Below are 16,556 nucleotides of genomic sequence, written 5' to 3'. Positions count from 1 at the left end.
TTTCTGCATGGGTCCTTAACTCCACAAAAGACCAGGCTGAAGTCTCTAAATCATTGCCAAGAAAGCATTCAACAGGGAGGTCTGCACTTACCAGAACTTTCTTGAGGCCAATTACCCCTCCCCAGGAGAAATTAACAACTTCCAGGGCATTGTTATTCCTGACATTGCTAGCATTGGTCCCTTGGTAATGTTCACCAAGTATGATCTTTCCAGGGTCCACAAAGTATTCTGGCACCATTGTGACACTTGTCCCTGTGTCCCTGTAGGCCATAGCCTCTTTTCTAGGCATGAGCGGATTTTGCGGATTGGCAATCCGCAAATTTGCGGATTTGCGAATTTGCGGATTGCGAAAATCCGCAAAATCCGCGAATCCGCGCTGATTTTTTTTTTTTATGTTCGCACGGGTTTCTGCAAGTTCGCGAGGGTTTTGTACAATTTCGCAAATTGCGAAATTGTACAAAACGCGTGCGAACTTGCAGAAACCCGTGCGAACACAATGTGCCCAGTAGGGTATGTGCCTCTTGTGTGAATAAAAGGTCAGAGAAAGATCAGTTCAGCAGATGAAGAGAAAGAAGAGACTGGTCACAGGAACAGCACGGGTATTGCGCTCGTGAAAGTCAAGGATGCAAAGCCTATCCAGCAACACAGCTGATTTTCCACGGTAAATTTGGGAAGAAGGCACACCTGTCCAGCCTCGACGACGCTCACGATTGTTTTTGGGCTAATGAATGAGTCACTGAATTTGAGCATCAACTAGTTCGAGCGACCATGTGTGTGTTACTATGCAATCGCCCCGAAGGGCGCAGGGGTCCCTTGAGTGAGCTGCAGACCTTTGCCCAGCCATGCAACTATTTTACAAAGGCGCCAGCAAGCTGCCAGCGCCGTTGTAAAATAGTTACAAAGTTAGCTTGCACAGGAAGCACTTAGATAAAATAAAGCAGCACCTGCTTTGTTTTATCTAGTGGTTCCTGTCAAGGATGCAAAGCCTATCCAGCAACACAGCTGATTTTCCACGGTAAATTTGGGAAGAAGGCACACCTGTCCAGCCTCGACGACGCTCACGATTGTTTTTGGGCTAATGAATGAGTCACTGAATTTGAGCATCAACTAGTTCGAGCGACCATGTGTGTGTTACTATGCAACCGCCCCGAAGGGCGCAGGGGTCCCTTGAGTGAGCTGCAGACCTTTGCCCAGCCATGCAACTATTTTACAAAGGCGCCAGCAAGCTGCCAGCGCCGTTGTAAAATAGTTACAAAGTTAGCTTGCACAGGAAGCACTTAGATAAAATAAAGCAGCACCTGCTTTGTTTTATCTAGTGGTTCCTGTGCAAGCTAACTTTGTAACTATTTTACACAGCGCTGGCAGCTTGCTGGCGCCATTGTAAAATAGTTGCATGAGTGGGGGTTCAACTTTTGAACCCGTTACGTTCGCGGATTTTTTTTTGCGGATTTTGCGGGAAATCCGCAAAATTCGCGGATTGCAGATTTCCCAAAAATCCGCAAAATCCGCGAGCGTAACGGATTTTCCGCTCACCCCTACTCTTTTCCATTTATCAAAGGCTGCTGTCTGCATTTCCCCAAGTTACTGGGACTCACAAAGGGGGACATATCCATGCCTCTATCACAGATCAGTACAGCCCGAGTTGGAACTCTGACTAGGCCAGAGTCCATTTCAGAACCCAGGGTTAACTCTACTACACCCTTCTGCTGAGTACCACCACCTGGAGCTGAACTAGGGGGAACAGTTGCCTTAGGGGCAGTGGTGGCTGGATTTGAATCTAGTGCAATCACTAGTCCAATGGCCGCTCTGCTTACAGACTTAATACCATGGTTTATTTTGGCCTTTCTTCTTGGAAGATTTGGAATCCCCACCTTTAAAAGATTTTTGGGGCCTTGTGAAGACTTCTGGTCTTTACCCTTCCCCCCCCCCTTATTAGGATCTTTCTTCTTCTGGTCACCACCTTGGTCCTGTACCTTCTGCTTCACCTAGATTCTGACCCATTTGTTTGCCTTCTTTCCCAGTTCTTTGGAAGAGGTCAGATCAGAGTCTACCAGGTGCTGATGCAACAGCTGATTCTGACAGTTAATAAGGATCTGCTCCCTCATAATCAAGTTGTATAATCCTGTATAATGACACACTTTACTGCCCAGTAACCAGCCCTCCAGAGCCTTAGTAGCACATTCAACAAAGTCACCACAGTCCTGAGTCGGGTCTTTTGGGTATCTCCGAACTGTTTCCTATACTGATCAGTGTTTAGGCCAAACTCATCTATGAGAGAACTCTTCAGGACTTTGTAATCATCAGCATCCTCTTCTCTTACAGTGAGGAGCTTGTCTTCACCTTTTTCTGCAAAGGAGAGCTACAAGATTGCTGATCACTCCTGGGGGACCTTCTGTACTTTGCAGGTCCTTTTCAGTGCAGTCATCCATTTGTGGATGTCATCCCCACTCTGGTAGGGAGGGACAATCTTGTTTAAGTTGCTATGGTCATAAGACCTTTCCCTGCCACTAGGGAAGTTGCTGCCACCATGGGACTCTAGTCCCATCTTTTCTCTAGCTTTTCGAAGCTCCAGGGACTCCCTTTCTAAGGCTACTCTGTGTCTCTTTATCCCCAGCTGAGCTTCTTCAAGTCTCATCTGATGCTCTCTCTTCTCCTGGCAGGTGTCCTTCCTATGGGAAGAGACAGAGGTCCCTACAGATATGTCAGAATGGTTAGATTCCTGTGAAGGAGATCTTGGCCTTCTAGGCACACCTCCAACTCTTCCTGGGGGGACAAAGAAGGGACCCACTCGGCCCCCATCTCCATCTCCAGCAGGAGCTTCATTGTCAAGGTCATTGTCACCTGCCTGGTCAGCATCAGAGTCTGATTCCTGTGGGATTGGACCACTGGGATCTTCCTCATCTGCTGCTCCCAACCCACTGCCTACCCTCTCAGGCTGTGAAGCCTTTCTAAGGTCGTCTAACAGTAATATCTCTCTGAGGCTTTGGGTGTTGGCACCTTTGCCTGTCTTCAGTTTCCTTGCAATACACAGAGCCCTTAACTCAGAGAATGGGAATGTGTCATACTTAGGTGTCTGTAGAGTACTGACATCTGGCAAGGGCACACTAGGTCCTGGCACTGAAGACATTACTAGTGAGGTGTGGTGTATGCACCTACCTACTCTAGTTTTTACCTACTTAACTCTCTTGAGATTTAGAAAGGGTGTGCTAAGCCCTTGACACACAACTCTAAGTTCAGTAGAACTTACTGTATTTAAGCTTGTATCATATGTACCTCTGGTACCTTTAGTGGTTTACACATCACCATTCACTTGAGATTATCTGGTAAAACTATGGCAAGCTGGAATCCCACAGCTGCCAAAAATGCGAAAAGTTGGCCTGGCACATACTGCCCACTATTCTAGTGGGTACCTTGCACCAGTCCAAACGACCCTTATTGATGGTAGGTTTAAAGACAACCTATATAGAAAGCTATCCTACTGGTAGATGTGGAGAGCAGCCTTCAGGCTAAGTCTTGAAGGAATGTAAAGCAGCTTGTTTCACCAGTCTATAATCTCTTGAATGACCAAATGAAAAGAGAGCAACACCAGGTATATATATATAAAATATATGTATTTATTCTAAACACATCCTTATTTAGCACACAGTAAATTAGCACAATATACGTTGAGCCCTAGAGGCGTACCAAACCATATATCAATAAAGTGGTATAAGAACCATGACTTGCATAGATACAAGGCTTAGAACCTTTAGAACCGCTGGGGCCACCAGGAACCACCCAAGGTAGAGCCAAAGGGGCCCCACGGAGGACACATGCAGTGTGTGAACACAGCAGCGAATCACTTTTAACTTCTATGGGGAAAGTCGCGGTTGGAATTTCAAAGATACAGGAGACTTAGAAGAGGACTTGGAGCAAACCCCTTTAGAACTAGGAGGTTCTAGAGTCAACACCCACGGGAGCACCGAAGTACTCGAGTTACCTCACCCAGGGAAGCCGGGTGCATAGGTGTCTTTTCGTGTAGAGTTTCGTCGTCGTTATCAATGGCGATGTGCTGCAAAGTGCTGCTGGCGTCCAAGAGGAAAGTGTCCAGAGGGATCCAAGCCTGGATCAGAGATGTGAAGAACCTTAAAGCAGAGGGGACAGACTCTGGGTCACTAGCCAGTGACCAGGAAGGCGATGAGCGGATGCCCACCGATGTCGCGGGCCTACAGGTGAAGAGGGTGAAGCTTGACTCTTCAGCCACAAAGTCCCGGAGATGTCGACGATGACCAGGAGCTGGATTCAAACTGTCCCATGAAGGATGTCGAGTGCTGCCATGTCGGTGCCCGGATTGGACCCAAAAAGCCTTGGCAACAGCAACCCACGCAGAAAGCAGAGATAGGCTTCGGTGCAGACCAACAAGGTCTGCGCAACTCACCACTTGGTAGGGAGTCAGGGCACATCGGGAGCAACCAGTGTAGCCCAAGTAAAAGTAGAGTTATCTTCAAGGGAACCCACCAGTCAACAGACTAGGGATCGCAAAGGATCCTTGAGCGGAAATGCAAGAAGTAGGCCCACGGAACACTTGTGGAAATAGAGGCCCACAATCTTCAGTGCAGATAATGCTCTGGCTTGGGCTACAAGTAACCCAAAGCACAGCTTCAGGTAAACTCGGGAAGTCAATGCACTTAGCAAATATGCACGGTGTCAGGAGTGCCGGTTCCACATCACTCGTTTGGGATGCGGGTCTGAGCTTTGCTGAGGACTCAGTTCAGTCTTAGGGAAGTCTGGAAATCCTCTTCCTGGGCTGCAGGCACTTCAGAGTCCGGCAAGAGCTTCGAAGATGCAGACCGGCAAATACTTTGTTGGTGCCTGTTTAAAAAGGGGAGTCACTCCTTGACCCCAGGGAGATTCTTCGGTCTTCTAGTCGAGTAGAATGTCGAAGTTCCAGGATATATGTTGCAGAGTTTCATTCAGGTGTAATCTGAAGTCCTAAGGACTGGGGTCCCATACTTATACTAAGATAGAGGGTTGGACATACTCTGGGGACCCACCTATGGGAGGGTCTGGGGAGAGGGGCGGTTACACCCCTTTCCTTTTGTCCAATTGCGTACCAGAGCGTGGGCTGAGTGCCCCTGCAACTGGTTTGAACTAGGCTATGCACAGGGACACCAAGTGTGCCCCTAGCACTGTCTGAAAAGCATTCTCTGAATACACCCACCCAGTCCCAATACACTAAAGCCTGTCTGGGAGGTGGTTACACCTCCTTGTGGCAGGAAACCTAGTGTCCAGGCCTTTCATGTCGGAGTTTTGTCTAGGAGCAGAAGGTCAGACATGTGTCTGTGGCTGCAGCATCCATTTTGTGATGCTAGGGTTCTTTTAAACTATTACCGGTCAGACCAGTGTGTACATGTCTCTCCCTCTAGAAGTATGAGATCTACCCCAAATGCCAGGACTGGCAGGGGGTAGGATTCCAAAGTGTTTGACACCAAACACGACATGTTTCCATGCAGCCATTCCAAAGTTAGCATTTACCGCGAGGTTATAATGCACTTAAGAGTATATGGTCTGGCGGCATCACAGTGCATCCTCAGAGAATAGATTCCGAAAGCTGCAGAGGGGTCCTGCTCATGCATGGGCACCCTCTCACACAAAACTAAGCACTCTGCCCTCAGAATTGATAAGGCCTGTCATAGGAATGACTGATAGGTATATATGTGTCAGTGATTGAAGGTAGATATAGGTAACACTATATCTCAGTAAGGGGTGCATGCACCACATTACCCAGGCTGCAGTATCGGACCTGTGGTGTCTTTTTGGAAGGCTTCCCAGGGGTGGCCTGTACATGCTGCAGCCCCTGGTAGGCCTCTGGGGTACCTATGCCCTTGGTACCTAAGGTACCATATACTAGGGACTCACAAGGATAACCCAGTAACCAATCTGGAGTGTAACTAAAGTACATGCAATCATTTTAGAGAAGAAGCAGCTAGGATGGGGTCCTTATTAGCAGGGCCCCAGATAGAGTAAAGTCGAGAAACAGTGAAACACCAGCAAAAAGTGGGGGTAACCATAGTAGGAAGACCCTGCTTTCCTACATTCTCTAACCATTTGTTGGATAGTAGGGTAATGGATCAGAGTTTGTGAATTTCCACAGCCTTACATGCAGCGGGCTTTTCCCCGACTTCCAAGGCAAACCATGCTTTGGGAAGTTCACTTCCTATGTTTTAAATAGGTTTTAATGCTGATTTCTCTGTAGTCATTGTACCTGTAAGGAATCCTTTTGTGAATTTCAGCCTGGCATAAATTGGGTATACCTTTGTGAATTCCCGAATGCATTAAATATCAAGTGGAAATGTGTGTGCCCTTCCACACAGCTACTGGGATCTAGGAATTGTGGGACATTTCTAGGGAATTTGTTGTGCCCTAGATTGTTTTGCAGTATCAAACATACATTGAGAAATAATTAGACTTAGAAATTGTCCAGAACACTCATTAACAAAATGCTTGATACAAATGTCTTTTTCTGTATGTACATTTAGCTTTTATGGACATTAGGGACTATATAACAATAATATAGTTGAATAATAAATCACTAGATCAGCCTTGCAATGTAGTAGACATGAACTTTGTATATATAGATGGAAAATGGCTTTTAACAGGTCAGTTAAACTGTATTAAAAAATCAATGCGATAGTTAGAGTTTCTGATTGATTTATCTTTTTTCATTGACTGATTGTTAATCTGTTTAAATTTAGGGGCTGGCCATCATTGTATAAAACAATTGCTTCTAGCTGAAACGTTTGTTAATTCTTTGATTCTACATCTGAAATGGAGAGGTGTTGACACTTACCTCCCGATTAGAGTCCATAGTTGCTCCAATAACATTGAGGATATTTGTGATTCCAGATTTGGGCCCACCTAACATAGTTGTTCCCGAGTCCACTATAGCTTGACATCCTCCGTCGCAGGCGATAATGTTTCCATTCACGGAGACGCTGAGGTTGGAAGGAAGAGACTAATATCAATGGAAGCTCTCAAGAGGCAAATTAAATATATATTAACTCAAGTGCTCTCAAGTCTTAATTGTGAGAAACAGATCTAACATCTTCAGAGCTTCTCATCTTGGTATGGGAGGCACCATCACCTGATCTGGGCTTCTCACTGGAGATAAAGTCACAGAATAAAACATCTCATGTACATTCACATTTCAAACAGTATCATATATATCCTCAACTCATCCAGTAACAGGTGTCCTGGCAGAACCTGTTATATCCTGTTTTGATTTCTAGTTGTAATACTTAGTAATGGTTTCAGTCTGCCTCAGACTATCTCCAGATTTGTTTTATATCCTAATCTCAAGCATTGATCTTCTGTAGGGTTTGAGATCTGATGAAAAGGGCTCAGGCCTACAATTCATATTTGAGAATGTTAACCCTTCCCCTACACTGCATTCCCTAATAATCGGATACAGAAACAAACTCTGCTGGTTCACTAGGTTTTCGCTGGGAAGTTTAACATGTTACTGTAAATTGATCATCTGTGTACACAGCACCCTTGTATGATCATACACGCATGTGTGTCTTTACGTTTGTCCACTATTTCACAAGGTTCCCCTTCGTCAACCATATCTGTCAGTGGCCCGTGGAAGTAACAAGCAGACACTGTCCTAAAAAGTATTTCTACTAAATATTAGCTTTGAAAGGTGGCAACAAAAGACTATAATGTCAAAGAAATATGGTTTAGGGATAAAACTCCCATACATGAAAGGACTGGCTGAACTACTTCCCAGAATCCACAGCTACCCAGATTGCAAAAGAGGGTTGGCTTACATTGAAAAATGTGAGGTGTCTAGGTTGTGGTTTGGGCCCTTTCCCAATGTGGGCGCTAGACCCCCCCCCCCCCACAGAAGTGAGGCACATTTTTTATTGGGTGATGTGGGGGAATGCTGGATGGTAGGACATTTATGAATCCCCGCAGATTCCAGAACGTTCAGTTACGGAAATGTGGGGAACATGTATGTTTTTAGCCAAAGGGCTTCTGGGTGAAAAAACCTGGTGCGAGCCACGCAAGTCATGCCAAGGTGGAATTCCATGGGTGTCCTGTTTCCAGACTGCTTTGGCTGGTTTCCCTAGGTGCCGGCTGGGCTAGGGCCGAAAACCTACACCCACTGAAATCATAAAATAAAATGGGTCGGTTTTACTTTTCAGTGGAAAATGTACAGTAGTCATGTAACATCTTGGGCCCTTTCCTGCCGTGGGCACTATGCCCAGCCACATAAGGGATGTATCATTTTGATTTGGAGGCTTGGAGGAATGATAAGTGTAGGAAGTTTGTGGATCCCCTCAGATGCCAGAAGATTGCCTTCTAGAAATGTGAGGAAAATGTGTGTTTTTAGCCAAAGTTTGATGTTTGCAAGCTCTTCTGGGTAAGAACACCACATGAGAACCATACCTTAGCTAGGGCCAAAAATCTACAGCTAACTATATAATATACTTGACATGTCGGTTAAGATGAAGATTGGGATGGTACTCATGTATCAGAGAAAGTTCGATCATCAACAGGCTTAAAGCAAGTCTGCGTGTTGAACCCTCTTGTTTATATATTGTAGATCTCTCAACAGAGTTAGATGAGCTGGCAGCACACGCTCGAGCTTGGGTGGACAACAACTGTCAAGCATTCTCTACGCTGATGAATTATTACCACTCAGCAACACACAAAAAGGAATTTATAGCTTCTCTCCTGTCTTGGCGTTTACACAGAAAAGAATGGCCTGGAAGTAAACCGCAAAACAACAAATGTGTTTGCTTTTAATTGGCGTATTAAAAAAAAAAATGCAAATGGTACGTCAGTAAAAACTTTATAGATGAGGTATCTATCCATGTAGATTTAGGGGCAAGAATAGACGCAAGGGGCACATCTGCACCCCAAAGAAAGGCAATCAATGAGAAAACCCAAGCAATCCATTTTGCCTTTACAGTGTGGGCGAGATCCATTCGAGGCCACGGCCTGAATCTTTGGGGGCAGGAATTAAGGCCAAACTTATACCTTCCGTTGCAAATGGATCAGAGATAATGCTAGGCACTGAGGTCAGCCTCCTTGACAAAATAGTGATAAGATCGTATAAAAAAAACTTTCGGTTACCCTGATCTGCCTCGCCTGCCCAAGTTCAGCTGGAGTTTTCAATAACAAACCAGTTCTTCGCCAGACCTGCGGCATTTGTAAATCTCTTCCGCAAACTGCGCGCAGCTGCCGACACGACACTGGCTAAACGAGTTTGGACTGAAATTAATCTCCAAGGTGGGAACCGAGCCTATCAGAAATATTTGAAGAACAGCATTGAGAGGCTAGAACTGGGAGGTCCATGGAACGCCAACATATCTGGGCACATATTTAAGAAAATAGTAAATACGTTGAATATCCTCCAAAGCTGGATCGGAGACCAAGAAAAGTTGTCCAGGTTATTCAAGCTTAAGAGAATCCTCACTTTAGGAACACCCTACCATTGGAAGGCAAAACAGACAGTCCTGGCACTAAGACTTGGTGAAATACTTAGACTAGACTTCCTCCCAAAATGGAAGAAGGGTGGTGCAGGTAAAGACAACAGTTACCGCCTGTGTCATCGGGGGCTGAAATTCTACAACACGTTATATGTCTCTGTCCCGTTCCCGTAAATTAGCGAAGAAGCTTAATAAGACTAGAGTAAATTGACAACCTGCTGTATTATTTGGCACTTCATCCACATTTTATTTTACTCATAGGCATTTATATATATATATATATATATATATATATATATATATATATATATATATATATATATATATATATATATATATATATATATATATATATATATATATGTTCCTTAAGCAAGTCATGAAAACTTTGGTTTAGAATCGATAAATATTTTTAGATTGTAGGTAGGTGTTGTGGATCATTTGACTTTCTAAGCCTTTCCAAACTGTGCATATTGGTATTCTGATTTGTGATTACAATTATGATGGGACACAAATAATGAAATTGATTGAAAATTAAGAAATTAAGTGGTTTGCTGCTGATGGTTGATTAGTTTTTAATCCTTTTAGGTAAATATTTTTTTACCAGGTATGGCTTTTGTAATGTTTAGGATTTTAATTGACTAATAAACTACCCTTATTCACTCATACAACTAAAAAAAGTTTGTTATAAAAAGGGTGGATTCTCCTGGCTGAAATATGATGTCTCCAGCTGGCATTTTTAGGCATTTTCAGTAAAAACATCTGCTTGTCATTGTCACTGTAGCAAGACTGGTAGTCCCATTAGTTAACATAGTTACACTAGCCCAACCACAGACTGCTAATTTCCATTTAGGACCAACAAATATGATACTTCAAGGTTTCAAATACATTTTAGCTTAAACCTGGCGCAGTGTGATCATATATATATATATATATATATATATATATATATATATATATATATATATATATAATATATTCAACGTCAACGTCTCAATAATGACCACAAATTAGACAATCCAAACACAACCAATCGGATAACAATATCTCGATTAAGCAGAAATCAAACTCATATGTTATACAATGTGTATCATCTCATTAAGGGCAGCAATCAGAATATTTGAGATGTCATCAGTGATGTCATCAGTGATGTCACTGACCATGTCATGAATGATGTAATATGTGACATCCTCAGCAGTGGATTGCGGGTGCGCGATATATAGTTAGTGCAACTAACTATATATGGAATTTCAATGGTTTTGTGTGAGTAAAATAAGGTTTTGTAAATGCAAATTCCTAACTATATATGGTCTATAACCTATGGTTTTTTCAGTGAATTTTCAAGGTTTTGTAAATGCTAATTCCTAACTTTATATGGTCTATAACCTATGGTTTTTTCAGTGAATTTTCAAGGTTTTGTAAATGCTAATTCCTAACTATATATGGTCTATAGCCTATGGTTTTTTCAGTGAATATATATATATATACATACATATATAAACATATATCATCTGTATATCTATATAAATACAAACATAAATGCATGCATACATATACTTATATGCATACAGATGCATGTTATTTACATGAAAGTTGAAAAAACACTAATAAAAGCAAAGCTAAAAAGCCACCTCATTACAAACAGAATGGCTTTAACTTAAACGAGGGCGAGATCTATTGCATTTTCAATGCTTGTTTACTTTGGTTCCATCAAGAAGGCATTCAGATGTGTCACACATTAGCCATAAATTCTGAATGTTAGCACTCTAGTTGCACATTAGATCACTGTAGTAAAGCTACTGCTCACCAGGGACGTCTGCTGCTGGTATTCAAAGTGCATGTTTCAGTCTGCATGTCAGAATTTTTTTAATGAATTAGAAGAGGATTTGAGAAGTCACTCAAAATGATCCCTCATTTTTCTTTCTGAAGCACTAATCATACTTTCTATGGCAAAATTAACCCCCTCATGTTGTTCCTTTTTAAATTGAGTGTTTTCAGACTTACCACTTCATTCCAATCAAGATGGCTTCTGGTGTGCCATACTTTTGTCATAAGTAAGACTGTTAGCGCTCTAGTTGTTCTTTAGAACACTCTGGGACATTCTGTCATTGGGCTATACTTGGGGTACATCTGGGTGATATTTGGGGTACATTTAGGCTCTTTTGTCTCTGGTGGCCATCTTGGGAGTCTGTATGTCAGAATTTTTTAATGAAATTGAAGAGGGTTTGAGAAGTCACTCAAAATGTGCCCTAATTTTTCTTTCTGCAGCACTAATCATAATTCATATGGCAAAATATACCCCCTCAGTTTGTTCCTTTTTAAATTAAATGTTTTAAGAGTTACCACTTTATTCCAATCAAGATGGCTTCAGGTCTGCCATACCTTTGTAATAAGTAGGACTGTTAGCGCTCTAGTTGTTCTTTAGAACACTCTGGGACATTCTGTCATTGGGCTATACTTGGGCTACATCTGGGTGATATTTGGGCTACATTTGGGCTCTTTTGTCTCTGGTGGCTATTTTGGGAGACTGCATGTCAGAATTTTTTAGTGAAATAGAAGAGGATTTGAAAAGTCACTCAAAATGTGCCCTAATTTTTCTTTCTGCAGCACTAATAATACCTTCTATTGCATAATATACCCCCTCATTTTGTTCCTTTTTAAATTAAATGTTTTAAGAGTTACCACTTTATTCCCATCACGATGGCTCCAGGTGTGCTATACCTTTGTAATAAGTAGGACTGTTAGCGCTCTAGTTGTTCTTTAGAACACTCTGGGACATTCTGTCATTGGGCTATACTTGGGCTACATCTGGGTGATATTTGGGCTACATTTGGGCTCTTTTGTCTCTGGTGGCCATTTTGGGAGACTGCATGTCAGAATTTTTTAATGAAATAGAAGAGGATTTGAGAAGTCACTCAAAATGTGCCCTAATTTTTCTTTCTGCAGCACTAATCATACTTTCTATGGCAAAATATACCCCCTCATGTTGTTTCTTTTTAAATTAAATGTTTTAAGAGTTACCACTTTATTCCCATCACGATGGCTCCAGGTGTGCCATACCTTTGTAATAAGTAGGACTGTTAGCGCTGTAGTTGTTCTTTAGAACACTCTAGGAGGCTGCAGTAGAACACAAAGGAATCAACTGACGAAACGCGTCGAGCGGAATTGGAACTTTGGCGAAACAACTTGGCAAGCTGTATGCGGTTTTTTCCATTAAAGTTTGTGGCTAAAAGAAGATACCTTTGTGGGCCCCTCATTACAGGCAACTCTTGTGTTTTGATACTTAGCGGCGCAGTCTGAACCGCGAGGTGAGCCCTGCTGCACAGGTTGTGCAGTCCTGCTGTCACAGTTATGCGTGGCAGCATCCTGGGGAAAGGTATGCCAGATGGAAGAACATCACAAGCTCTCAGCATTGTCAAGCTGCTACCCGCAACCCACTGGGGAAATAATTTGATAAACTGTGCTTGTGAATGGCGACTCACATGAGGAAAACGAGCAGCACTACAGTTACCATCAGGCCACCTGTGTGGCCACGCCCACCCGGGCGGAGAGACTTTTGTTGAAAAAGGGTGCTGATGAACTGCCAATTACACGCCCCGGAAACCTACAGCCCATGATTAAGTGCTCACGCACGAAACGCGTCGAGCGGAATTGGAACTTTGGCGAAACAACTTGGCAAGCTGTATGCGGTTTTTTCCATTAAAGTTTGTGGCTAAAAGAAGATACCTTTGTGGGCCCCTCATTACAGGCAACTCTTGTCTTTTGATACTTAGCGGCGCAGTCTGAACCGCGAGGTGAGCCCTGTTGCACAGGTTGTGCAGTCCTGCTGTCACAGTTATGCGTGGCAGCATCATGGGGAAAGGTATGCCAGATGGAAGAACATCACAAGCTCTCAGCATTGTCAAGCTGCTACCCGCAACCCACTGGGGAAATAATTTGATAAACTGTGCTTGTGAATGGCGACTCACATGAGGAAAACGAGCAGCACTACAGTTACCATCAGGCCACCTGTGTGGCCACGCCCACCTGGGCGGAGAGACTTTTGTTGAAAAAGGGTGCTGATGAACCGCCAATTACACGCCCCGGAAACCTACAGCCCATGATTAAGTGCTCACGCACGAAACGCGTCGGGCGGAATTGGAACTTTGGCGAAGCAACTTGGCAAGCTGTATGCGGTTTTTTCCATTAAAGTTTGTGGCTAAAAGAAGATACCTTTGTGGGCCCCTCATTACAGGCAACTCTTGTGTTTTGATACTTAGCGGCGCAGTCTGAACCGCGAGGTGAGCCCTGCTGCACAGGTTGTGCAGTCCTGCTGTCACAGTTATGCGTGGCAGCATCATGGGGAAAGGTATGCCAGATGGAAGAACATCACAAGCTCTCAGCATTGTCAAGCTGCTACCCGCAACCCACTGGGGAAATAATTTGATAAACTGTGCTTGTGAATGGCGACTCACATGAGGAAAACGAGCAGCACTACAGTTACCATCAGGCCACCTGTGTGGCCACGCCCACCTGGGCGGAGAGACTTTTGTTGAAAAAGGGTGCTGATGAACCGCCAATTACACGCCCCGGAAACCTACAGCCCATGATTAAGTGCTCACGCACGAAACGCGTCGGGCGGAATTGGAACTTTGGCGAAACAACTTGGCAAGCTGTATGCGGTTTTTTCCATTAAAGTTTCTGGCTAAAAGAAGATACCTTTGTGGGCCCCTCATTACAGGCAACTCTTGTGTTTTGATATATATATTTATATATATATATATATATATATATATATATATATATATATATATATATATATATATATATATATATATATATATATATATATATATATATATATATATTGTAATGTAAAGTTGAGGGGACTTTAGAAATTCACCCCTTTCTTGCCCAAGTTTTTAGTATCTATTTCTGATTAACTACAACAGTTGTCACCTGGGACAACCTGCTGTCTTCCTGCTCTTTAAGGACATGTTGTGAGAGGAGGTGATACCTCCTGACAGCATAGCCTGAAAAGGCTCAACTTCAAAATGGCAGCCGTCCCTGATAGACAAACGTGAGTCGTAGGGTAGCCTTCCCTTTCCTTTGTCGTGGTAGATAGCCTGGCCTCCATACCCAGAGAGAGAAAAACTATATGCGAATGTTTCCAGGAGGAGTATGACCATAAAACTGGACACACCGCAGGGGTGTACCAGTAGCTCAGACCCAGGGAAGGCGGGTTCTGATATTTTGGTTCTGGGCAGAAATACGCACTGTGCGATTGTTTCATGCCAATCCACAAGGAGGTGATGCAACAATGGTTAGGGCTGCTCTTTGGAATTTTGCCCCCATTGGTTAGGGAGTTCTCCCCACTCACAGAGTTGAGATTGGCATAAATGTGACATCCCTGTATCGTCTCATTGGAGCACTCCTGGACTTAGAAAGGACTGAAGAAGGGCCGCTCCTGCTGAACCTGTGTACCTCAGAAAGGAAGGCTGAACCAAAGACAGGACTTCAGGAGAAAGCCTTCTTCTCCTGCTGTTGACTTTGTAGAGAGACCTCAAGGGCTGAATCTGCTTTCATTTGTGCCAAGGACCAGAAAATGGACTCCAAGGGCTCATTGGCTAGCCTCCTCTTAAAGCTTCAGAACCTTAAAAGCTTATGAAGTCCTGCATCAGCAAGAGCCCAGCTGACCTATAACAGCTGGAATTGCCCTGGACCCCACTGGTGCGCTCTTGGTGATAGAGTTTTAGTCCCCACAAAGTGCCTAGAAGTTCCAGGACCCATGGCTGGTGCTACAATTTACTCTGCGTTCTGTAGGAACTGCACCTTGTGAGTCTAGATCTCAAGGATAATGTTTTTCTTTAAAGAACCAGATGTTCATATGCTACTGCCACTCTGCACACTATCATTGTCAAAGCCCCGGGACACAGACTTCAGATTGCTATCACTGCAGAGTGGTGCAGGTTTGTCCATAGCCTTCAGTTCTGGCAAGACCAAAGGTTTGTACCAGACCACTGGACTTCACTCATTCACCTACTTCGAACTGCACACTGAAGTTGCAGACGACTCTGCCAACAAGCCCATAGACAAGAAAAAGAACCAGAAAAGTTTCTAATTGTGAGAATTGAGTTTGACCGCGACCCACCTGGCTCTTGCGTCTGATCCAATGCTCTATCGCGGTCAGCATGAACTTTGACAGTGTCTTATAAACAGCTTTAAAAAAATATTAACTCCGGCTCCTTTCATTACAGGTTTGTCTTTGTCTTTTTGATGTCTGTTTAAAGATAAAAATATATACTAGTTTCATGAATTTGGAGTGGGATGTTTATTGTGCTGTGTCTCTTACTTATTAACATTTAAGTGCTGATAACTGTTTACTCTGATGTCCTTTCAATTAAGGCTGACTGCTCAGTGCCGCAGTTACTCAGGACAGAGCTACAGTTTAAATTAAAGTAACCTAACTGAACCTGAAACAAGATAGTGAATTTATTAAGTGGTGAGGTTTCTCAAACACCACAACTAATAATCGACTTTCTTACAACACTCAATGTTCATTCTTTTTATAGTCGGTACACAATGAAAAAGCATTGTAAGGTTTTTGGGTAACCTACAAAGCCTATATATCGCTGAGTCCATAAGTGTCTGATGGATATAACGGTAAATTGTTTTTGAAAATAGGCCTTTGTGACAAGAACTTACAGATGGAAATGCAGTCACAAATAGCTGTTTTTTCCCACTCATTTTCATTATTCTTTTATTTCAACATTTAGTTCCTTTGAGAAAATCTTCCAGGATCTACACAAATGACCCCTCGCTGAATTGAAGATTTGGTCTACTTAAAACCTTTTAATAGGGCATTATTACGACTACGGCGGTCCATTGACCCACCGTACTTATAGGGATGGTCCACCGGTCATATTCTGAATAAGGCAGTCAGACTGCCACAGATCCACGGCTACTGCAGCCGTGTGAGGCTGGTTATATGCTGGCCCAAGCATATTACTAGTTTCCTCCACAGTTGTCATGGCGGTGTGACCGCCTTGAAAATTGTGGCCATGAGGAAACCAAGGGGGTCCTGCAGAGCCTCCTATATTC

At 43.3% G+C, this 16,556-nt stretch overlaps 1 protein-coding gene across 1 annotated transcript in view; it reads right to left on the bottom strand.

Moving 5' to 3' along the window:
- Positions 1-16,556, bottom strand: part of LOC147662672 (pepsin A-like) — a 55,541-nt gene that overhangs the window by 21,110 nt on the left and 17,875 nt on the right. Inside the window, exon 5 of the mRNA XM_086950987.1 lies at positions 6,830-6,974. Coding sequence (XP_086807113.1) covers positions 6,830-6,974 — 145 coding nt within the window. The remainder of the gene's footprint in view (positions 1-6,829; positions 6,975-16,556) is intronic.

This window comes from Lissotriton vulgaris, unplaced genomic scaffold (assembly GCF_964263255.1).
Source record: "Lissotriton vulgaris unplaced genomic scaffold, aLisVul1.2 SCAFFOLD_275, whole genome shotgun sequence".
Lineage (NCBI taxonomy): Eukaryota > Metazoa > Chordata > Amphibia > Caudata > Salamandridae > Lissotriton > Lissotriton vulgaris.
This window is presented reverse-complemented; position numbering and strand designations above follow the sequence as displayed.